Source organism: Octodon degus, unplaced genomic scaffold (assembly GCF_000260255.1).
Source record: "Octodon degus isolate 3935 unplaced genomic scaffold, OctDeg1.0 scaffold00004, whole genome shotgun sequence".
Classification (NCBI taxonomy): Eukaryota; Metazoa; Chordata; class Mammalia; order Rodentia; family Octodontidae; genus Octodon; species Octodon degus.
In genome coordinates, this window is record NW_004524580.1 from 9,009,709 (window position 1) to 9,035,819 (window position 26,111).

Genomic DNA, 26,111 nt, shown 5'->3' on the forward strand with positions numbered 1-26,111 from the left:
TCTCTCCTTTCTTTCTGTACTGAGAATTGAACTCATGACCAGTGAGGCCGGTGCTGTCACTGAGCTATATCTCCAGCCCTTTTTGAGTTATTGTAGTAAGTGTAGCTTCTTAAGTGATCTTCCCAGTTTCTGTTTATCGAGCTACTTGCAAAAACAAAGTTAAAATATAAGGCATGTCTTCCTAGCATCATTTATTAAAGAGGCTATCCTGCTTCTAGAGAAGATATTTGGCTCCTTTGTCAGAGATAAGGTGACTAAGTATGTCTAAAGTTGTTGCCAGAGATTAAAACTAGACCCATATCTTTCTTCCTACAATACTACAAAATCCAAACAGATCAAGTGCTAAATAGTAAAACAAAAACATAAATCTGCTGGAAGATATAATAGGTATAAACTCTTGAAGATATTGGTATAGACAAATACTTTATGAACAAAACTCTAATCATACAGAAACTATCAAGAGACTCAACAACTGGGATCTCATTTTATTAAAATGCTTTTGCACAGCAAGAGAAACCACCAGTAGAGGGAAGAGTCAACCCAGTGTGAGAAAAAAAATTGCCATCTTTTCCTCCGACAAAGGACTACTCCCCAGAATATATGAAGAACTAAACAAACAAAACAAACTTAGAACCCCAAATTTATAACTGAATCCAAGCATGGGTATCTGAATTGAATAGACACTCTGAGATGAAGATGCAGAAACAGCAAATAAATATATAAAAAAGTGCTTGACATCATTGGTCATTCAAGAAATGCAAATTAAAACAATACTGAGATTCCATCTCACCCCAGGAAGAATGACTATCACCAAAAAATTAACCAGTAACAAGCATGGATAGGGCTGTAAGGAAAAAGGAACCCTTCTCCACTGTTGGTGCGAGTGTAGACTGATACAATCACTGTGAAAATCAGTGTGGAGATTTTTCAAAAAATTAGAACTCATTTTAATGAGTTTAATTTAACTTCCATTCAACTCAGTTATTCCTTTCCTTATCTTACCAAAAGAATCAAAAGCATCATACCACAACACTATATCCAGTGTTTTTTTTTTTTTTAAACTGGGGATTGAACTCAGGACCCCTGTGCATGCCAGGCAAATGCTTAGTCTACTGAGCCATCTCCCCAGCCCCTCCACATTTTAACAGCAGAGTTTATGACAGCTAAGTCTTGGAAAGAGACCCTAAGCCCATTAGCTGATGAAAAGATAAAGAAGATGTATGGATTTTTTAAAAAATGGAGTTCTACATAGCCATACAGATAAACTTTAGACATTTCTAAGTAAATGGATACACCTTGAGACTTTACTCTTAGTTGAAATCAAGGGGACACCTATGTGTAAATATCACATTATTTCTTTGATGTGAGAAGCCAAAAGTGTAAATAAAGATCAAAATTTATAATAGATTTGGGGAAGTAGGAATAAAATGTTCAAATGGGACAGGAAACTAGGTAGTGGGAGGGAGAAAGAAAGGAAGGGGAAGGAAAAATTGAGTAAAGAAGGAAAAAGTGGAAACCAAACTTGTAAACAAGGAGGGGAAGAGGTGTTGAAGGGAAGGGAGAGAAATTGGAAAAACAAAAGAATCAAGCTATATTCTGCACAAGTACAAACTCCTTATGAATGTGATAATTATGTATAGCTAAAATGTACTAAAATTCATTAATGTAAAAAAGAATAGAAGTAGTTCATTTATACCTCTACGATATTCTTGACATCTTCTTACTTGGCTTAGGGGAACTGCTCACAGGCCCCGAGGCATCACAGTTCTCTAACCTCACCACCTGCTCTCTTTCTTGTTCAGTGCAGCGAGGCTGCATAGGCTTCCCTGCACCTGTTCATTCATTTTTGAGCTTTGTTAAGCTTTCTTTTAAAATAGTAGACAATGAAGGACATCAATGCCCACATGAAGAATCTATAATTGTTGTCCTCTTTACCAAAATAAAAGTTCTTTTCAGTTATCTGCATAACTATTTTACTTAACCATCTCTTACATATTTTTCCTCAAATAGCACTTTTCAACATTCAAGTTTTCTTCTTTTTAAATTATCTTTCTCTTGCTTTGTGTCTGACCCTACCTAAGGCACAGTTTACCATGTTTACTATGGATATCCTAAAATTAACATATAGCCAATAAGAAAAAGAAGTTTTTCTCTATTTTGTTCACTTCTGACTTTTCAGTCCTTAGGAAACTGGTACATAACAGAAACAGATATATATTTTTCAAATGAATAAATGCACCATGATTGAAGCAATGGTTTTTATATTTATAGGCCATGACTTCAGAAAAGCGGAACACTGGTGTGTATGTCCAGGAAAGACTTGAGAGAACAATGTCCCCCTTGGATGACGGAGGAGAGATGCTACTGAAATGCTCACCTGTGCCCTCTTAAAGTGGGATTCCTCTGAAAGGAAGGCTTTGATAGACTGAGTCATAGCTGTAATAGACCATTTTGACGATCAAGAGGAATATAAGGATAATGAGATGAATTTGGCATTTTAAAATGTACTGAAAAGTTTAAAGAAAGAAAGTGACAAGATTAAATTTTAAAATTTTAGGTCAAGGTTCAGAAAACCTAAGAGGCAATTTTTTATGGCTTGTTCATAGAGAACAGAAAGAAGACAAATAATTGATCTTAAAAAGGTTATTTAATTATGATGTATGATAAATTCGTAACCTTACCTATGTCTTATGTGGAAATCTTCCCACAATTCTAAAAAGAAAATAAAGATACATAGCAACCCATGAACTAGAAAAGACATATTTGAATAGATTCAGAATTCTGAGTTACCCTGCAACACCAAACAAGCCACCATGAGTCTTCCTGCTTCTCTGACAAGGTCAGTCTTATTTGCCTTCATGACTGTGGCATGATTTTATTTAAAGGAGACATCTTGCTAAAGGATACCTTTACCTATCACCTCCCATTCTAAAACCTCTCCCTGTCTCCAAACTAGTGGGTAGAATATGAAGGAATAACTAATAAAATCTAATCCAAGAAGAGGCTTCCAAAATGAAAGAGTTCCGTGCTTTTGCTAAAGAGCTTCACAAATAGGGAGACAAAGGCAGAAACAGGTGGCAACAGTGTCACACAGGAGAAGTGGGGCAAAAATGGTGATCTGGCTTTTGCTTTCAACTCTAGCTCTATGTGGCAGGCTGCTGTAGGAACTGCAGAACCATCAGCACCCTCTGCTGCCACCATGAAGTGTGGAATCCTCTAGGCTCCTCTGTGCCACTCACTGGCCACACATACCACTTGCATAAACCATCATCCCAGTAAAGTTGACAAAAAAAAAAAACAAAACAAAAACAGTAAAATGCAAGGGCGTCTGAACAATGGCCCCTTCCCCTAACAGAAGTACTTGAAGACAATGAATATGAGGAACTGCTTAGAAGATGAAGTTGCTAAGAACAGTGGGAAGGTTGCCAATCCTCAGAAAAAATAAAAGGCAAGAAGGCTGCTACACCTCCAGCAAAGAAGGTGGTAGACTCTCCAGCTAGGTAAGGTTGTGAATGTGATGCCTACCAAGGAGCCTCTAGGCTAGAGGGTACCAGCCTCCCATCCCAAGAAGATAGGTACCCCAGCCAAAGTGGTCTAAGCCGGGCCGGCTAGATAGCTCAGCGGACTAAAGCACCTGCTTTCTCAGAGCACAGAGGCCAGGGTTTGGTCCAGCCTGCTGCCGGGGCACACTGAGACAGCAATTGAGACTGGGTGTGGTGGTGCGCGCCTGTAATCCCAGGCTTGGGAGGCTGAAAAACAGGGAGGATCACTACAAATCCGATCTATGTAATGAGACTCTCTAGACCCTAGACTCTGCACTAAATACATTAAATAAAAAAACAAATAATAAAAAAGTAGCCCAAACCCATAGCAAGGGGGAACCACACTAGTCAAAGCACCAGCAGCAACTTCTCTGAAAAGGGAGCTGCGGTCCCATCCCTGGGACAAAGAACAGCGAAATGTCGCAAGGGAAGGTAGGAATGAGAAGGTTAATGATCACTGGGGTGAGAGTGATGAGGAGGACTGAATAAGGACGAAAATAATCTGCAAGCAGCCGTTGCTGCTCCTGCTGCGGAGGACGAAAGATGAGTAGGATGTTGCTAAAGATGATGCGGATAATAAGGAAAAGAGGGAAGATGCTTCTGAAGAAGCAGCTGTGAAGACCACAAAACTGGAAGGAGTCAAGCTTCCACAAAAGGGATTCCTGTGAAAGTAAACAGGGTGGCCAGAGATGAGGCTGACGAAGATGGATATGAGCAGGAAGTAGAGCAGGACAGAAGGGGAGATGACACAGGATGAGGATGAAGAGGTAAAACAGCCTGTCCAAGAAGCACCTAGAAAATGAAAGGGGGCCAGCCAGACAGCTCAGTGGACTAAAGCATCTGCTTAGAGAGATGCAGGAACTGGGGTTTGATCCCCAGTGTGGTGTGCCAGCCCCACCCCCGGGGCATGCTGAGATGCAATTGAGACTGAGCATTGTGGTACGCACCTGTAATCCAAGTGTTTGGAAGCCTGAAAACAGGAGGATCACTACGAGTCCAATTTGTGTAGTAAGACACTGTAGTCCCTGTACTAAATACATTTTTTTTTTTAAAAAAAAAAGACCAAACAGAAGAGGGTTCTGGAAACGTGAGTTGAAAGCCACAGAATCAACCACATCTTTCAAACTCTATGTTGGAAACTGAAATTCTAACAAATCTGTTTCCAAATTAAGAAATGGTATCAGGGATCTTTCTGCTAGGTGCTGATGTGGATGGAATAGCTGCTTTAAATTGGACATTTGGTTACATGGATTTTGAATCTTTTAAGCTTAGGCAAGTGCAGGGACCGGGGTTCCCTCACCAGTACTACATGTACGGCCACCAGCCCTGCACTTGGGTGTGCTGAGCTGGCCACTCAGACTGGGCATGGTGGCATATGCCTGTGAACCCAGCACTGGAGAGGCTGAGACAGGAAGATCACTAGGAGTCCAAGCACATAGTGAGACCCTGTGTCAAATACATAAAAAAGAAAAGAGCAGGCCTTGGATATCAGTGATTTAAAAATCATTGACAATGAAATTAAAGGGTCTAAAAGGAAAAGAGAATAAGAAAGATCAAGATGTAACAATACTTTTAGTCAAAATTTTCACTTATAACATTATTCAAGATGAACTAAAAGGGGCCCAGGGAGATAGCTCAGTAGAATAAGTGCTTGCCTGGCAAGTACAGGGTCTAAAAGGATTGTTTACACTGATTGTAAGACACAAGCTGATACAGAGAAATCCTTTGAAGGAAAGTAGGCAACAGAGATCAATGTGTGATCCACTTTCGTTGTACTACACTGAAGAGAAAGGTCAAAGTAAAGCCTATGGAGTGGTAAAGAACACCATTTGCAATGGTAAATCAAACTCTGTGGTTTCAAGCAACTTTCCAACAGTGAAGTCAAGGAAACTCTTGCAAAAGTATTTGCGAAGTCAATCTTTGTGAAAATATCTTAGAACCAAATTGGCAAGTCCAAAAATACATATTTATAGGCTTTGCTGCATTCGAAGATTCTAAAATAATTTAATTTTCTATATACAAGAGAAATTGGGGGAAGAGAATTGGGCCAGTGTTGCAGTGATCCCAGGAATCATGTATTGCAAGAACCCTTCCAAGAAAACTCTAAGGTCTGTTTAAAGATACCACCAAAGAGACATCAAAAGAATCATTTAACATTTATTCCCAGGCAAGGGAAGTCATTGGCTTGGAAACTGGATTTCATGGCAGGTTCGAGAGCTCAGAAGTGTCAACTTTTCATGTGAGAAGAGAGTCCTGGGGACTCTTGCTTGAGAAAGGGTTCTCAGCAATGCATTTCATTGGGTTCAGCCTTTCAGACACTGAGAAACTGCTTTCACGATCCAAGGAGATTGGACTACTTTGAGGCTGGTGGTACATCTTGGCACTGAAAATATCATGCTTGTTTCACCGGTACTCAGAATGCAAAGGTGAAGGGCTTCAAAGTAGATTTCATAGGGAGGCTTGGGAAACCCAGGAGGCAAGCTCTGTGAGGGCACTGTTTTAAGATGTGGGAATAAAGTGAGTCATGCAGTTGGGACCCCAGGGATTCAGAGATTCTAATACAGAACATCTGCCAATGAAAGCGGAAGGCCAGGAGTGGAATGAGCCCATTAGCTGAAACTCACAAAATCACAAATGTCAACTACCGAAGCCCTTTGCAGCTGACATTTTACATCTGTGTTCCCCTGATGCCAGGCATTCAGGTATGAGACATGTTTGCCCTGCTGAGTTTCAGTCTTGCTTTACTTTGATTATTATTTTTTTTTTATTCTACTACTTCTCTCTTTGGGCATGTGAATGTTTACTCTGTTATTGCACCTTGGGATCATGTAACTTGTCCCGATTATTTTACAGATATTCACAGTTAAGAGTTTACCTTGAGTATCAGAAGAGGCTTAGATTTAGATCAGAACATTAGAGACTTTGGGGAAAGATTATGGCATTTTATTTTGTATGTAAGACAGATATATCACACTGGGTAGAACCATGAACTTGTTATCTTTTTTTTTTTGTTTGTTTGTTTGGAGATAAAATGTGGTTTGTGGGGATGTGCTTTGGTATGAAATTGATAAGGGATGGTTTGCAACTGTTAATCCTGATATATCACTTTCTTTGGGTTGAGAAATGCCTACTGAGATTAGTAAAGCATTCTCTTAGTGATGTATTGGGTGGGTCACAGTCTTTGATACTTATCTTGCTTAATTTTCTCTCATTGCTGAGACAAAAAATATCTGATGCTCAGAAGTAAAGAAGGAAAGATGTATTTAGCTCACAGTTCGTGAAGGTTTTAGTCCATACTCAGCTGATTCTAAGGCAAAGGCAAGGACAACAGTTAAAGGCGATGATAAACTGCAAAAGGAGAGAACAAAGAGGGAGGGGCAGCCAGTGGAGCTCCTTTCCCTCCCTATTTTGTATGCAGGTTGCCTGCCCTCAGGCAGGTGTAGCACTCACACTTATAATCTCAGCATTGGACCATGAATCAAAGGCAAGCTCTAGAAGCCCCCCTGATGACTTCTCAAAGCTTCAGGGGAAATCTAGACACAAACCATAATACTATATAAGGTCCCTTGCATTTTCCACACTGGCATACTTTCCCTATTCTATCCCCCAACTACCTTTTTTTTTTTGTTTTTTTTTTCAAAACCAGGAATTGAACTCAGGCCTTGCACTTGCCAGAGAAGCATTTATTCTACTGAGCTATCTCCCCAGCCTGGGCATTGTGACTTAGCAGCAAGAAACCTAATGCAATGGTTAATTGCTTATAGGATTCCCAACAAGACAGTAAGGATTAGGTTCTTCATAACATAATGTTAGTATTTTTTAAAGTCTCAATACCTAGAAGACTATGACTTGAGCTACATAGTATCTTTTGCATTTCTATAAATAATGTACTTGGGTCATTTTATAGTTAGAGATTTCTTTATTTTATTTTTTGTATCTTAAGGAAGGGCCTACAGGGTGTTCATGGTCTCACTACTAGATCGAACTTGTAGTGATCCATCTGTTTACAGCCTCCCAAGAGATGGGATGACAGGCATGCGCCATCACACCCAGGCTTAGTTATAGATTTCTTTAAATCAAGTCAAGTTTGGGTATTTTCACATTATATTTTATTTATTTATTTTAATGTTGGGCTGAGGATCAAACACAGGATATTGTTCATATTGGCTAAGTATTCTATCACTGAAATAAATGATTAGCCTGAGATTGAATATTATTGGAAGGGGAATCATGTTCTGTGTCAGTGTCACAAATAGTTGGTATATGTCTTTTGGTGATCTATAAAAATTAGCACAAATTCTTTGTCCTTTCATTAAGAGGTAGGAGACGATTTTCCATACCTCCTGAATTTAGGTTATCCTGTGGCAGAGTTTGACCAATATACCATGGAGGGAATCACACTTATTGACTTCTGACTCTAGATCTTAAAGAGTCACAATGCTTTTCTAGTCAGAAAATTTTTCTAGTCAGCTAGACATAGTGTACTTTCCTTTAAATTTGTGAACCATGATGTAAGAAATCTGACTCTTGAGGGCACAGTGATGCACAGATGACATGTGGGTTCTATATCACAATTAAGCTTCCTTGTTGTTCAACAAGCCAGCCCTAGTACCAGACATAAGAATGAGGAAGAAGCCTCCCAATCAAATCTTTCTGTCCTCAAATATTTCAGATATTTGAAATGATGGGCTAGATATGGCCTATTCACACGTAGAGAGTGTTAATTTTCAGTTATTTTGTGAGCTGGTCATTCAATGACACCATTGTTGCTTTCATATTAATCATGACACAATGCTCTCATCATGAAAACTGGCACTGTAGATCAGTACTTTTCAATTCATTTTTCTGACAGAAGAAACAATACATCAGCACGTTTTCTTGCCAGCCATCAAGATGTCCAAGCTGAGTCTTCTAACATTATGTGGGAGAAAAAGGCCATTCTACCTTTCTGGCGCACAAAATAAATGAAAGTAGTAAAATATTGCTTTGTCTATTAAGTCTTAGGACAATTTGTTATAATGTAATAGAAATCAGAAAAGCTTTCTTAAAAGGCCTCTGCAACCATTTATGAGAGTAAGATTACCAAAGAGAAAAGACGGTCAACATTTCTTTGATGTTGGCTCTGGGCTAAGACTGATTCTTTGGTACTCATTAGTATATATATATATTTTTGGTACCTATTATTGAAGACAGTTTAATAATTGCATGAGTGAAAGGATTTCTCTTGAAGATAGCAGACCACTTCCTTGACCCTCTCAGCATTTGCTAAATAGGCATAAAAGAGAGACCCTGATTTCAGAAGTTATTCATTAACCTGACAAAATGGGATTCTTAGAAGTAAATTTGATAGGGTTATTAAGACTGTTGAATGGCCAACTCGATAGCTACAGCTGTCGAACGCGAGTTTCTGTTATGATACACATAGATATGAGCTAGATTGCATTAAATTCTTTTATCAAAGGCAAGATAGCTATCTGCTTTACACTGTAATGCTTTCCCCCATTGTAATAAGCTCTTTTTATTACTTCTGATCAAAGCTTATTTTAGGGCGAAAGGGGTAATTCAAGTGATGGATGTTAGCGTGATTCTTGGTTTTATCAGATTATCACAGTATTCAAAGGAAGCTTATCCTATAGGATCATTAAATGTTCCAAGAAAGACTGGCTTAATTCAGACTGAGAGCTAACACACTGCTATTTTTGGAGGTGTTATCATCCTGGAACTAGTACATGCTCAAATTTAGTGAAAAGTTAGGTAAAATGTCTTTCTTGGAATAACTATAGGCCATGCATGCACATTCAGGAATCAACATTTGGAATTATAATTGATAATCATAGTACCACCAACTAGCACCCCATGGCCTGATGGACAGAGGCAGATAACTCCTTTTGTGTTCTCTAATACATATAACACACACTAAATGATTCTCTTTTTTAAACAACTTAAACCACATTTTATATTGGATATGTTGGATCTAATTAACATTAGAAGATCATAGATTACAAAATAGAGTATATACTATTGCAAATTAACAAAAACAGGAATTGACACAACACAGAACTTGGATGAATAGAAACTTAATATTTTTTTCTTTCTTTTTTTTTTCTTTTTTGTGGAGCCAGGGATTGAACTCAGGCCCTTGTACTTGCCAGAGGAGCACTTATTCTACTGAGCCATCTCCCCGGCCCTTATTCCTTTTTTTTTTTTTTACAGAGAAAGTGATACATTTTTTTTCTTTTTTGTCTAACAATTATAGTTGGTTTAGTAGATACATGTCAGTATAACTGTTTAGAATTAAAATTAAAAATGTATTATGAAAGATTATAGTAGACATTTGCTAATTTTAGCTCTTCAACATATTTTGAACATACCCTTCATATTTTTTTAATTTATTTTAAAGAGAATATAAAAAAATAAGACAATAGAAATGAAACACGTGGGCCAGGGAGATAGCTCAGTGGAATAAGTACTTGCCTGGCAAGTGCAAGGTCCTGAGTTTGATCCCTGTTATCATAACAAAAGAAAGAAATGATATAAATTTTTCAAAAAACAAGATAAGTGATAGTCAAGAGTGGGAAAGTTATGCAAGTATATGCACAGTATAGCTAAGATGATTGTACTACCAATTTCTATCCATATTAGGGGTCAGCAGTTAATGTTTAAATTTTTTACTTTGACCAATTTGGTATGCTCATATCCCTTCATATTTCATAGTTTGTCAAATTCTGAATCACACCATCCCAACAAATACACAAGCTGGTGGTCATGCTGTGATAACCACCAGGTGGCAGGTACTTGTCAGTCAACAAGAACCACTCTTACAGTGCTATAGGAGTTGGAACAGAGACGGCAACTTGCTGGGCTGATCTTTCATGTTATTATCACAGGTAGCCAGAGATGCTATACTCTTCTTGGAGTAGAAGTGTGAGAAGAAATGACAAGGTTAAGAAGTATAGGAATTGTACATGGAAAGCCAGTTTAGAGAGTTCTCACATGCCGTAGTAGCTTTTTGATTAAAATAGCTAAACTATACGCTGTTTTGCACAATTATGAGCCTTTATGTAGATAATAATGAGATTTAAATTTGTTTTTACAAATGTAAACAGACCCTTTAAGAAGTGACCAATTTAACTTATCTTGAATATTCCTCAGTGCTTGAGAGAATAATCTATATACTACATGCCTAATACTTACTGAATTGAATTGATACACGTAAACTTCTCTCCTGGACAATGTGGCCAGAATCTTGTCATCCAGCATATATCAATGGGTTTTAAAGTTTTAAGATAAGTGGAATTGACTCTCTGAAAGCACCATGGCATTTAAACTTTACAGGGCATGAAAAAAGGAGCCAAGCAGAAAGTGGTTGGTTTATTTTTTATGGAAGATTGGTATGCTATGAAATTGCCCTGTATGTTCAACATCAGAAATGTTGGGAAATGCTTCTTACAAGAACTCAAAATTACATCTCACTGCCTCAAGACTTGTGTGCCTGCAAGGAGCCTTGATGCTGTATAGAATGCTGAGGATGAATTTGGAAAATACAGGTCAGAGGTGTTCAAGGCAAAACTGTCTATTTACATGCTATGAAACTCTTGAACAAAGAGTTCCTTGGTCAAAAAATGGCAGAGCAGGGCCTGGGAGATAGCTCAGTAGCTTAAGTGCCTGCCTGGCAAGCACAAGGAATACAAGGTCCTAAATTTAATCTGCAGTACCAAAAGATATACATAAATAGATAAATAGGGCAGGCCAAACAGTTCAGCAGATTGAAGCACCTGCTTAGGCAGACACAGCAGCTGGGATTCAATCCCCAACCTGCCGTGCCAGCCCTGCCCCTGGGGTACACTGAGAAGGGGATGGAGACTGGGTGTGGTGGTGCACTTATAATCCCAGTGCTTGGAAGGCCAAACACAGGCGGATCTCTATAAGTCTGATCTACATAGTTAGACCCTATAGACACTTACTAAAAAAAAAATAATGAATGAATGAGTGAAAGGCAGACAGTAATCAAAGCCCTACAGTAATCCAACACTACAGAAATGGTGTGCTTTACCTGTTCTATGTTAGTTTTATTACAAAGCACACTAGTCAGACACAGAAGATCTTTTATGCTCAGCACCAACAGGTCTGCCAAGTTGACCAGGACATGATGTAAATCTGGACCTGAGAGCTATAGACAAAAGTATTTTTGAAGAAAAAAGAAAGGTTTAACAAACTGTGTCTGTATAACTTTGGAAGAAACACAGAAAAGTCCTTCCCATCTATTAATTTTCTATGATATCTTCTTTGAAAAGAGAAGCACTGAAGTGGTCTAAATGAGAATCAGAAGACCTCATGGAGCTCCCTGGTGATGGCAGGATTTCTTGCAAAGCTTCTGGAAACGACCCAATTGCATGCATTCAACAAGTTAACATCTATATAACATCAGACTAGGAATCTGTCTAAAATTCAGATTTTAAGAGTGACAAATGAAAAGTCTACTATGAAAATAAGCATATCACACATATAAAACCTCAGGGGATGTTATGGTTTGTGTCTAGTTGTCTCCCTGAAGCCTCATGCAGTCATGGGGTGGGGCCTTCTAGAGTTTGTGGATAACTCATGATCCACTGGGATTATGGGTGATCCAAGGCTGGGATTATGGGTCTTTGTACTCCTGGGATTATGGGTGTGTGTACTTCACCCAGCCTGGGGTGGAGACCCTGGATGCAATATAAGAGAGACAGAGAGACAGACTCCCTCTCTGTTGCCATTGTTGTTCCGCCACCATGAACTGGATGCTTGCTACCCTGTGCCACTCTGCCTTGGAACCAGCTTAGTATGGACTGAGACCTCCAGTAGCTGTGAGTGTGATAAACCTTTCCTTCCTCCATTTTCAGTGTCAGGTATTTGTCCCAGCAACAAGAGAAGAGTAACTGAGACAGGGGAAAAATTGATCTGACATACCACTAACAATCCAAGAATTGTACACCATTGCTGGGAGTCACAACTTTAGTCTAATACCTAAAACTGATCCAGAAGGTGCAGATGACACTCTTTGACATCATCAGGAAATGGCAGCACCATTGAAAAGATCATCAGTCCCATGTTAGAATTTTTTCAAAGCACCACGGACTACAGGTGTCCGCTCATAGCGACACACACAGAGGTGTTTGGCACATCCTTCATAATCATTAAGAATTTCAACTTTTGGATCATGTTAAGATCAATAAAACAACCTGGATAATAATGATCTTTATTTTACTATGCTCTTGAAAAAAATTTCCTGATCTGTACATCTTCCTTTTAGATATGAATTCAATATAAACTTGTGTGCCAGTATTTTCAGTTACAAACACCATTTAAGTAGAAATATTTTCTGCCCCGGAAATTCATTTGCCCGTGCTAATGGGATAACACAGCACAACACGAACTTCTGAAAGTGAAAACCCTAAAATTGCTTGCTTTCATATCTAGTCCCCACACTGTCACCACCTTCAAATGTTGTTGAAAATTGATGTTTTTTTATGTACATGTCTGATTATCACATTGAAATAGCTGTTGGGAGACTGTGTGTCCTATCTTGTCCATTCCTGGGTTATATCTAGCTTAGAACTCTCATAAATAAATATTCAGGCATAGACGTGCACATGCATGCATATCCTTACCTGCTTAAACCTGCTGGAGTTTACTTGTTTGAATTAGGTTTTATTTGCTGTTCATTGTAGAAGAATGTTTAGAGGCAATTACTAATTTGTACAGGCATAGATTTGTCAAGAATAGGAAGTTTTTCTTTCTAATAGCAAGTGCCTGTTCAGAGTCCATCTGAATATTTATTAGGGTGACTCCTTTGGCTCAAAACAAAAGTAAAGGCCAGGTAAGAATGTTCCCAGTGCAATTATGTCTTTCTGTTAGTTTTATTACCTATGACACTTAGTCACGGTTTTATTATTTATAAATTGTCTTACAATTGGCTCTCAAATCTCTTCTTTTTCAAAGTCATACAATAGTTACATTTGAAATCATTGTCAATAACTTATACCATATTTTGAAATCTTCAGTCACAAAACCACTTCCAACAACAGAAAATAGTCTTGATTCTGATACTAATGGGTAACAACTGTATTCACATTCCTAATTTTTCTTTATCTTTTAATTAATCTATATGATTTTCCCAGAGCATGATAAGTTTTACTGATCAACTTGAGTATGTTGAAATAAATCAGGAATAAGCTATTAATTTTTAAATATTTATTTATTTGGTACAGGGTCTCACTACACAGCTCAGATTCATAGTGATCCTCCTGTCTCAGCCTCCTCAGTGCTGGCATGATAGGTGTGCACCACCACGCCCGGTTGCGGTGTCTGATACAGTACACCTGGGATTCCAGGGCCTACATGGCGTGCAGTAACAGGGATCAAACCTGGTTCCTTGCACTTGCCAAGCAGGTGCTTAAACTGCCAAGCTATCTCCCCAGTCCAGGAATAAGTTATTTTCTATAAAGGTAATGTGTCAAAGTATTGACACAGTAGCTTTAGAAATAATAAGTAATTTTACAACTTATATTTATTTCATAATTTTGATTAGTGGGATTTATTGTTTTCTATTTGCAATATTATAAATTTTAATTTACCTGTCAATTATTTCATTTTTATATATGTCTTTCCCTATGGAAATGATAAACAATAAGGCTCACTGTATGATTCTGTAAATATCCATGTAATTTTTGAAACATATTTTTTGTATAAACATGAGTGATAATAGGATGATTTAAGAGCAATTCTAGAATCTACATTAACTTAACTCATTCATTTATATCTTTGAACTGCGGACCACATATTTCTGTAGTGAGAAAAATAGTTCATGATCATAACTTTCAGCACTGAGATCAAAATAAATATATTAATTTCACACAATTGGTATCTACTGACTTATGGAAATTTAAATGAATTCTTCCCTAAATATAATCAGTTGCTTTGCATCCATCACGATTTGTGAATGAAATAAGAATATGACTTCTTAAATATATAGCCTCTGGTTAAACCAAGAATCAGAATCGCTAGATGTGTAACATGCAAGTCATGGAGCTTTGGCAGGTCACTTAGTATCTTGATTTCCCCATTAGTGATATCGGGACAGTGATTTGTGTGAAGACACAAGAATGAAAAATGTAGAACATTTAGAAAACTATTTAGCACTCAATAATATTGGCTATAGTATTTTTAATATTACCTTATATATTAAATAAACTTCAACTCCCACTGAAACTTTCTGTTTCGTGAGACAACAGAATTTACTCAACTTTGATTATGAGAGAAGATCTTTTTGATAATTCTCAAAGTTAACACACTGAGAATATCCACTCAGGAGTGGTCTTTATGGACTGGCTTTTTTGTTATTTAATCTCAGTACATAAACATGTGCAAGCTAACTCCTAAATATGGAACTAGAAGTTTATCTAAACCCTGGAAATTTGAGCATGGAATTCTTCTTTTGTTGCTGGCTCAGTCCACCCTGGGGATGGGGCTGGCATGGCATGTGGTGCGGGGAATCAAACTGTGGTCACTGGTGCTTGCCTAAGCTTGCCTAAGCAGGGACTTTAGATCATTGCGCTATCTCACTGGCCCTGAGCATTGAATTCTAGTTTAAACTTTCTCACATTTTAACACCAAACACAGTTTCTTTGGCTGTAAAGGAACTTTTTCTTTCTTTCCATGACCAGTAAGTACATTTATAGCAAGAGAAAGAACTGTAACAATGAAAACATATATATATATATATATATATATATATATATTCAGCACCATAAGGCCTTTACATCACTGCTTTAAGGAAGGTAGAAGACTGTTCCTCGGTTTTGTTCATATTTTCAAAATAACTGCTATTCATGCTTAAATCCATAGCCGCAATTTCTGTCATCCTAAGAGAATTTTATAATTTTCTTACTCTAACTACTGATGATGTATTTGAGTGTAGTCCTCTCAAATAAAGGAATTTTCCCCCCAAGGGACATATTCAAGGCAATAGCTGAAGATGCTTGTGGGCCTTGTTGTGTTTAATATGATGAAAATTATACGGATGCTGAGCCAAACCTCCTAGATTTGGATTTCGGAAAATAGACAGTAAGGACTAACGTGGCCTACATGAAAGCAATGGTTACATGTGTGTAGCTTTTAGAGAATGTTTTCTCTAAGCCGTAGTAAATCTTTTCAGTTCTCTCAAGGCTATAACCTGAGTAATCCTGCTGATTACCTCATGGCCAACAGTTCAGGCTCTGGATTTAGAGCTCTTTACCTTTCAATTCCTTTCTCTGCTCTTTACTGTATGATTTCTGCTGAGTTAGCTGACAATTTCTGAGCTCACTTCCATTATAAAATGGAGATTATCATAACATCCCTTCACTAGGGTGCAGAAAAAGGAAAGCGCTATAGAAAAAGTAACATACAAAGGTGAAATACATATTCGGCTAATAAAGGTGTTTGGTGTTGTGCTGGCACAATAGCTCAGAGACTAAAGTGCTTGCTTAGGCAAGCTTAGGCAAGCGCAGCGACCATGGTTCGATCTCTGGCACCACATGTTGTGCCAGCCCTACCCCAGGGAGGGCTGAGTGGGCCACACAACCCCCCCAAAAAAGTGTTTGGTGCATTTTACATGTGAGCATTCACTGGAAGAGAGAGAGAGAGAGAGAGAGAGAGAGAGAGAGAGAGAGAGAGGTGTTTCCTTCTATTCTCAGTTTCCTGATCCTACTCTTACAGTTGGTTTTACAGAATTCCATCAAGTCTAAAGTATTAAAATATAAAATAAGGGCAGAACAAATTTCATGACAGAACTAAACTTTAAATTTATATGAAAGTGTAATGTTAACATAAAACTGAAAGTGGGAAAAACAGAGAGGGAGAGAGAAACAAGAATAATTTCATCCAACACCTATCATGTGATTGGAACTGCCCTCATAGTAAGCTATTTGTGGTGATCTGTGTTAAAGTTCATCAAAATCTCAATGAACGCACAAAATAAGACCCCGATGAATAAAGACATGAATTAAATTTGATTATATAACTGTTTTACATGCAATTCCTACTCCTGTTAGAGGCATATTTTCACATTTCATGAACCTATGATTTTACTCTCTAAGACCAAGCAAAAATGAAACAGATCATTAATGATGCTTTATTTTCTTAACACTAGTTTGTTAAACTATGGTGTTTAAAATATTTTCAAATACTTAATATTTAAATGAAATGTATATCTACAAAAAATTTGTTTATACTGTAGTAAACAAGTCATTTATGAGTAATGTAATTAATATATCTTACAAAAATTCTAAACTAGAATTATAAGAACTTTGATTGAATTCTAAACATTAATATTACATGACATGTCATATAATTGAGCAGACATGTGAGTTCCTAGAGTAGAATATATCAACTTTTATGAAATCAGATTTCATAAAATCAGAATGTATATCAAAACCCAAGGTCTCTTTTGTGACCTTTTAAAATTTAAATGGTAGGCTTCTTTCCATTGGCAGAGATCTGCTGCTATGGCTTTCCATTTGTAACTCTCGTTTTCAGATAAAATCCAGTGGAATGAAATGACCAAATCCTCACAGAACTCCAGCATCCAAACTCTTAGCTCTTCACCAAATCTCCGTCTTTATCCATTTGTAGCCTCGGAGTTATCACAACTCCTCTGATGCAACCATATAAAAGTTTGAAACCCATTATTGAAATGCACTCCTTCTTTTTAAAGTCCAGTAAAATAAAGGACAAAAGAATGACAATGTCTTCTAAGGCAATGCACTGATTTAGTAGCCAGGACTATAATTTAGGTTTCTTGTCATTTTGAGTTTCATGATATGTCCTTTCTTTTTAAAGTAACTGTTGGGGCCAGGGAGATGGCTCAGTAGAATAAGTGTTTCCCTGGCAAGCGCAAGGGCCTGAGTTCAATCCCCAGTTCCGCCAATAAATAAATAAATAAATAAATAAAGTAACTGTAAATTCCTATCTGCTTATAGTATTCCTAAAGTTTCTAAATGCTTGTGTTTTTACATCAATACTGAATATAAGGTATTGGACTATGTACAGCATTAATTCCAAAATACACTACTTTATACTTACTCTCGTGTTGTTTCTTTCAGCCTTCAGTTCAGAAATTTCTTCTTCTTTTTCCAGCAGCTGCTCCCTGCAGGCATTTAATTCTTTTGTCAGTGCAGCAAATTCCTGAAAGAAGGATAAAAATATTTTAAGACACATTGAAAATAAAAAAATATAGTTCCAGTAAGGAAAACAACATGAAAAGTATAAATTTTGAATGAAAATAATAAGAGAGCTGGCAAGATAGCTCAGGGGTCTAAGCTCCTGCTTGGGCAAGCACAGGGACTAGGATTCAATTCCGGGCACCATGTGCTGTGCCGGTTCTGTCCCTAGGCACACTGAGCCAGCCACAAAGTCCAGGGGTGGTGGCGAGTGCCTGTAATCCAACCACTGGCGAGGCTGAAAACAGGAAGATCACTGAGTCTGAGCTGTGTAGTGAGACCTTGTACAAATACATAAAAAAAAGAAAGAAAGCAAAGAGAAATAGAAGAGAAAGAGAGGAGAAGAGAAGAGAAGAGAGGAGAGGAGAGGAGAGGAGAGGAGAGGAGAGGAGAGGAGAGGAGAAGGGACATAAAGAAAAGAAGAGAATGAGAAAAACTAACCTAATTGGATGGTCAATATATATTACTATTATTGAAGTACATTGATAACATTTTTCAAATTGCTACTTTGTGTTCTTATACATTTCCTTACAATAAGCTGCTGAGATGGGCATATAAAATACTTTTAAAAGATACCATAAACTTCATGTTGAATTTAAAATTTACCTGACAATTTATTATAAGAACAATTTAAATTGGCTACTTTTATGAAGAGATTAAAAAACTGTTTGTTTCCTCTATAGCACCGATCAAAGTATAACAGATCTTTAAATCAAGAGCACAAACATCTGACAAGGGAGTTAAAGATTAAGCCACTTTTTGTTACCAATGTGTAGAAAGACAACTGATCTACCGACTACAAAATAATAAATATACCGAAGACTTGAAACATTATGTAAGATTTTCCAGTTAGTGTGTGTATTGTTCAGACTTCCTGAAGGTAAGCTCCATAGACACAGGGACTTTTTTTTTCTTGTTGTACTATCAGTATCTGAAGCATAGCAAGTACACAATTAATATTTATTTTCATAAGTGAAAAGTGGTTATGTTATACCCTCAAAATGGAGTCCTGGAATAATCCTATCTTCTTGTGGTTAGTGACACTGAGAAGAAGACTTTAGTGTCATTTTCATTTCCCAAATGACATTAGAAATTACATGATTATGAGTAATTTTGCCATTAGATGGTGACAAAAATTTAATTCAACCTTTCTGGCTCTGTAAATTATACTCAAACATTATTTAATTTTTTAAAAAAATTATAAATATAGCCAGATTATCTTAAGCCATTTAGAGAATCCTCAGTAATGAAAGCAGTGTTTATCAAATATTTGAGTATTTGGGAAACTTAGCCCCAGGTCCAGGTGACAGCCCTGAGAAGGGAGGAGAAGGCAAGAGAGGGAAGAAGACAGGTTTGGCTTCCTAACCCACATGCATGCACATTTAGTAAGAGGTAAATGAGTGTGATAACTCTGCAAAATTGGGACAAGTGGACTATTCATATTTTAATGAAAATATTAAAAGTTAAATTATTATTTTTGCTGAGTTTCTCTGAATGACATCAACCTCAAGGGTGCTTCACACACATCAGAGTACACTCTAAGGCTTATAATCTAGCTAGCTGCAAGAGCTCACTGTTACACCTGGCGGACACCACAGAGAAATATTTTCTCCTCTTATTGCTTCCTGTTCAAATGTTGATAATACTTTCCAAGCCTATTATTAAGAGGACAATGGAAATAAGCAGATGTCCAACACAATAAATCTCTACAAAAATGAAACTGTAGATGCTATATAGTTTAGACAGAAAACTGATATGTATAAATATTCTGAATTTTACATTATTAACCTAGAAGCATATAAAATAATCTTATATTCATTTATCATAAGATTAACTAAGATACAACATGAATCAAATTTTTACATGTAGCAACTAACTTAAGAAAACCTATATTTGTCTATCTTTCTAAGGATTAGCTTGCTACCTATAAATATTTAAAGAGATCTGAAATAAATATTTCAGAATTTTAATATTAGAGCTCCGCAGAAGTGAAATCATGAGTGATTTTGATGTTTGGATGCTGCATATATATTTGTACTCCCAAAACACTGTACATTGGGGAAATATGCTTTTGCTTAAAGAATAAGAGAAAATATGAAGCAATAGTAGATGGAAAGAAGCATGTATTTAAAATAGAAGATAAAAATTTGTCAAGATGTTATTGGTAAAAGATGATATAATTTTGTTATAGTGGCACTGACAAATTAGTGAATGATTCTAATTTCTAAGATTACTTGTACACTTATAACTTTGTAGTAAACTTCAGGAAATGTCTCTATCTTCTCTATTTTATCTTGCTCATTAAATTCTCAGTTGAGGAGTCTTATGCTAAGCTGATGGATGTGAAAAATGAATTATTATCATGTAACTCTGAATTTACAAAGTCACATGCTATCAGGATTGAATTAGTTCCTAACAGAGACCTTTACACTGCAAAGTGTTTTCCTTGTCTCTCACTTTGAACCTAGTTGTTTATTTCATTTCTCACTCTGACATTTGGAATGTATTTAAAAGTTCCCTTTTTCCTTACCTGAAACATAAAAAAAAATTATTGCAGTATTTTGCATAATCTACCTTAATGAGTCCGATTAGGTGTGAAAATTGAGAGGCCCAAGGCAAGGCATTCCTTCCACACAAGATAACCCGTATTAGAAAAACATATTTCGTATATTTAGGGTTTTAATCAAAGTGTGTATCACACATGAAATTATGCAACAAATACTGTTACATTTTTCTTCTGACATATCTTTTTATATGCTTCCCCATTCTTACTGTCAACAAGGGTAATATAATCTTATAAAAATAATAACCACAAATATAGTTAACATTGAGTTCTTATAACAAGTCAGGAACTCTACTAAACAACATATATGTCATGAACTGATTATTTCATTAATCTTAAAAACACTTGTAATGAATATCTAAGATCTCACAGAGATACACAGAAGTTTTATCTGCCCAAAATTATATGCTTAGTCAACTCTGGAGCTCTGCTTCGAAGTCAGGCAATTCATCTTATATTGGATGATACCAAGGGTTATTTTTCTCCTTCTGGACACAGGCTTTTCTTTTCCAAAATATTCTTCTTCATTCTTTGTAAAACTTGTCTCTTCCATGTTCATAAAACATTAAGAACTTCCTGTCACTGAACATATTAAGTTTAAATAAGCTTTCACTTTTGAAATTCAAACCACCCCAAACATGACCCTTTCCATAATATATATCCTAAGAGGGCAAATGAGACTCGGCATGGTGGTGCACACCTGTAATCCCAGTGTTTGGGAGGCTGAAAACAGGAGGATCACTATGAGTCTCATCTGTGTGGTGAGAACCTGCAGACCCTCTAAATACATAAAAAAGAATCAATTATGTTTTGCTATGCTGTAAACTAAATATTTATGTAAATTAATTTATTTAATCCCCCCCCTTTTTTTTTCCTTGAAGATACCAAAGCTTAGTAAGGATGGTTAACTAATCAAGGTTGCAAAGATAAAAATGGCCCAATCTCTCTGATTCCAACACTACCTAATCTGCCTGGAAATGGAAAACTTCTCATCAGTTTTCTCCAGTTCGCCTAGAGTATCCTCCTTCTACCCTCTATCCTTCAGTAAGTGTTGTGACACTTACTGGACCCTTCCTGAGTACCTGGTCCTGCGCTAGTGGCTGAAGGTGTTAAGGTAAGTTAGGCAGGGCTAGTCCACAGGACCTCATAGCACTTTCAGAACGTGAGGCGTACTGGATTTCAGTCCTCAGCAAGCATTCCTAGCCCATCCCAAAATGCCACACACGGGTGAGTACTACTAATGCTGTGTGTCACCTTTCGAAAGCCTTCCTCATAGAAGGTCTCTCTGTGGGTTTCTCCTTTTGTCTCTGTGCTCTCTTTTCTCTTGTTTTCCTGCTCCTTTTAAATATTAACTTTTCAGGCCTGGGGAGATAGTTCAGCGGTCTAAGTGCCTGCCTTCCTGGCTAGTACAAGGACCCCAGTTTGATCCCTGGTACCACATGTCCTGCTATCCCCAGAACCCCAATCCTCTAATCCTAGAGCTAGGGAGGCTGACAAAGGAGGATCAGTATGAGTCTGAATGGTGTAATAAGACCCCATATCAAATAAATAAATAAATAAATAAATAAATAAATTTTTTAAAAAAATTAAATGCTAACTTTTCTAAAAAATACATTTCTTAAAGAATCAGCTGGCCTTTGTTAATGCTTCATGATAAATATCTCATGGGTTTTTATAATAATTAAAATATGTGTTTAATTCCTCAACTAATATGATTCTTTAAGACATTGTTATTTCATTCACTTTTACTTCTTGGGCCTTAGCATAGTGTTCAGAAATACGAAGAGACAATAAATTCCTATCATAGATGAGTTACCCCTTGGACTCTAATATCAAAATAATTTTAAAAGACATTATAGCTTCATTTTCTTTGTTTCTCTGAGAGATAGCATTATACTCTAGACAACATATAACATATAGGATAGACTTTAACCTGTAACTTCTGCTTTGATCTGTATTACAAATGCACCCTGCTCTATTCTACACAGCAGTGCTCTCTCACGTTTTATTGCATTGATGTGATATCATACAGTGACAGCCTGGAAACTGCCAAATTAAGCACAGTATTCAGAAAATTGCCTCTGACCCTGGTAACTTTGCTAAAGCAGTGTGCAGGAACAGGGCAGTGCTACTGCATATGGCCCTGAGAGCAAAGCGGCAGGTACCTGCCAGTGCTGACTGCACAGATGGTGGAGTGGAAGAGAGCTAGTATATCTGAAGGGTGGCAAACGAGGAAGAAGTGATACTCATTTTTTATTGCTTAGTGCTTTGCTTAGTAGTGTGTGCATTTGGGTTTATCTTTTGCTCAATGGACATATCACACTAGTGACATTCATTCTCAAAGGAAAACACATATTTAATCCACACACTATTTCTTTAGTTCAGCTAGCATTTCTCCAAACTGTTCTTAAGACAATATTTCTACAAGATTCTCTCATTTTTTCCAAAAAAGTTATAGCCAACAGATTTCAGAAATAGTATATGCTGTATATTTTGATCTTGAAAAGTTATAAATGGGCATGATAATATAGGAAATTCTGCTCCGAGTTGCTTTTATTGCCAAGAATTGCGAACAACCTAGATTTGTGTATGAGGAAATGAATGAATTAATGTAACAACTACGCATGAAGGGATATTGTGAATAAACAGAATAAATAGGTTCAATATTTATATAGAAAAAATGGAAAGATATTATGTTTCAAAGATATTATTTTAAGCAAATGGTTAAACAACAATGCAACATCTGACAAAGTATCATCAGAAGTTGAATTTAGTAAATAATGCTAGAAGAAAGGGTAACTCATGCTCCATTTGTCTAAATTAAAAGAAGCCCTTAGGAAAACCTGAGATTGCTTTGACATAAAAGAAGTAGAACAGTTACTAGTAAAACACATACTCAACAACTTTTCAGACTAGCCATTTTTTTGGTTCAACTATAGCTTTGCAAATTTTTGTCTTCCCTAAGGCACAGAATTATTTTCTCCACTCTATATTTTCTTTTCTTGGAACTTGAAAGAGTGGTCAGGAACTAGAACACACAGTGTCGTGAGACACCTTCAGACCTAAGAACATGGTGCCCTGTTTTTCAGTAGTATATGCTCATGCCTGAGAACTATGAGCATCCCTAAAAGGCCCATGGCATATCCCACATTGTTCTAAGCACTGAGAGAATGACATTTATAAAGCAAGCTAGAGTCACTTCCGCTGGTGAGCTTACATGCCTACAGCCGTGTAATGCTCAACCTACTTTTCCTCTGGACTAAACATTTTCTAGCCACATTAAATCTTTCTCTGAATCACATTATGATGTAGAGTACTAGTTCCTTTAAAAAACAGAGAAAAATAACTTTATCCTATTAATACCTTTCATCATTTCTTAAATACCAACACATGTCATTTAGTTTTTTCTTATTCTACAAAAATTCTGCTTCTACTTTTAAATTAAAAATATCTTAAATTATATAAAATCCCAATTCTCTTATTTCAGCTGACTTCACAATATTACCTTATTTCCCCAAATGACGGGCATCATTTTTTCCCATAAATTATTGCTTTGGGGCACCTATTTTATGCTATGGGTATATTTCAGAATCTGGCATATGCTGTATCATTTATTAATCAAGACAGCCCGGTTATTTGCAGACCACAAATAAGAACATAAATGAAGGAGACTAAATTAAGGACCATTCCAGTATAGTATCAGTGGTGCCACCCACATCCCCAAATCTGTCAGATCCCAGGAAAAATGTCACACTGGGTCGTGGCTTAACTATGGTGTCAGTCTTGTGTACTGCCTTCTGACCCAAAGAGGGTCCTGACTCATTTATAGGTGAAGCATCCACATTGCCCCTACCCAACTGACAGCCTGGAGGTCGACGTGTTGCTCTTCATCCACTGAGCGCAAACCAGTTTCGCTTGGTCCCTGCATGATTTATTCCCAAAAGGAAAACTTCATTGGCAAACAAGAGTCCTGCTCAGTTCTCTTACCTATTTATATTCTATAGAAGACAGAGTATGCAAATCCAGAACTTCCTCGGCCTCCCTTCCTATTCTGCTCAACTCAGACCTCTTTCAACCTGACGAGTTATAGCATGCTGTCCTGCTGTAGCGGCAGATGCCAAAAACCCCGCTATTCACCACAGTCCTCCTTAAGCACATTCTGGTGTTTAGTATTAAACATAGAAGAACTAAAAGAGACTTTCAAATTCCCTGCCTCATTTCATATGTTGTGTTTATTTAAGAAGGTAGAATTGGGATAAAAAGAACGCATTTTCTCATTTCCCAACTATCTGAAAGGCTTTGGTTGAATAGATGTATCCTCACCTCAGGAAAGCAGGTCAGCGGAAGCTGCATGACAAGAATGAAATTGATCCTTTCAATTTCTTTTCTTTTTTTTACTTTATTTTTTTTTATTTTAGGAAAGGGTTTACAGGGTGTTCCGGGTCTCATTCGTAGTGATCTGCCTGTTTACAGCCTCCCAAGAGCTGGGATTACAGGAGCGTGCCACCACACCCAGTCTCAATTGCTGTCTCAGCGCGCCCCGGGGGTGGGGCTGGCACAGCAGGCCTGGAAAGGCACCCCCAGCCTCTGCACCTGCTGGCAGGCACTTTAATCCACTTGGTTATTTGGCTGGTGCTACAGTTGAGGATTTTTTTTTTTTTTTTCCTGGCTCAGGCTGCCTTAATGGCATGTGTGGTATGGCATGTGGAGCTGGGGATCAAACAGCGGTCCCGTAAACCTGACTGCGTTTGTCCAGGCAGGCGCTTAAACAACTGAGCTAATCGGCAAGTCTCCTACCCTTTCAATTGCCAGGGAGTGACACCAGCCAGTCCCCAGAGAAATATTCAGCAATCTATTCATTTTGATCACAATTTTACTGCTCTTTACCTTCCAGTTAAAGCTGCAATCTCTAACCTTATGGGTCACATAATTAGTAAACTGACAATAACTTCATTTCTGCAATCATGTGTCTGAATGAACCAAATGATTAATGCCTAAAGAATCATGAGTGCGAAGCAGTCTGACAGGTAGGAGAAGAAATGAATGGTGAGTTTAATTCAGTTTCTTTGGGGACAATCTACTCTGGCCACCCTGTCCTTCTCTCAGACAGTAGCTTTCTTTACTCCAATAAATATATTCTACTCTTAAAAAAAAATCAGTTTCATACAACACCATCAACACCCTCACCAACCATTTAAAAAAGCATCTTTTAAGTTTCTTCTTCAACCATTTGTGCAAATGCAAAATAGCTATCAATAAACATAATAGTATCCAAGCATGTCAATTTGACCACCTAGTATTTAAAGTAGACAAATCAATCACCTTAAAAATGTTTTCTTAATAATGACTTTCCTAAGCTATGCCCCTCATTTATTATATTCTGGTGTTACTTCTCTTGGAAATGGAAACTTCTAGCAATTCCATTTGTGATACTCAGTGGGAATCTTTAGGTTTAAAATCTATTTTCTTTGCATATAATTGAACATAAATTTGCATGTATGAGGACGCATTCCCTTTCTAAACCACAGTACATATTTTCAGAGCACATTAATAATAGAAGTATTATGTTAGCTGGAAACAAAGATGTAATATATTGCCAAGATTTTATATCTATACACATCTTTAAATTAGCTATTAAAAATTCACACAAGTATTTAGAAATTTAGCTCCGAATTAATTTCGTTTGGAATGAGAAATGTGTTTCTTTCACACAAATCAACACCCTATCATTATATGAATTTCTGTACATAGAAGGTGGTGGACTTTTTG

General features: G+C 37.1%; 1 protein-coding gene across 1 annotated transcript in view; it reads right to left on the minus strand.

Annotated features, from left to right (window-relative positions):
• Positions 1-26,111, minus strand: part of Ppfia2 (PTPRF interacting protein alpha 2) — a 536,445-nt gene that overhangs the window by 201,357 nt on the left and 308,977 nt on the right. The window contains exon 3 of the mRNA XM_023717819.1: positions 17,643-17,744. Coding sequence (XP_023573587.1) covers positions 17,643-17,744 — 102 coding nt within the window. The remainder of the gene's footprint in view (positions 1-17,642; positions 17,745-26,111) is intronic.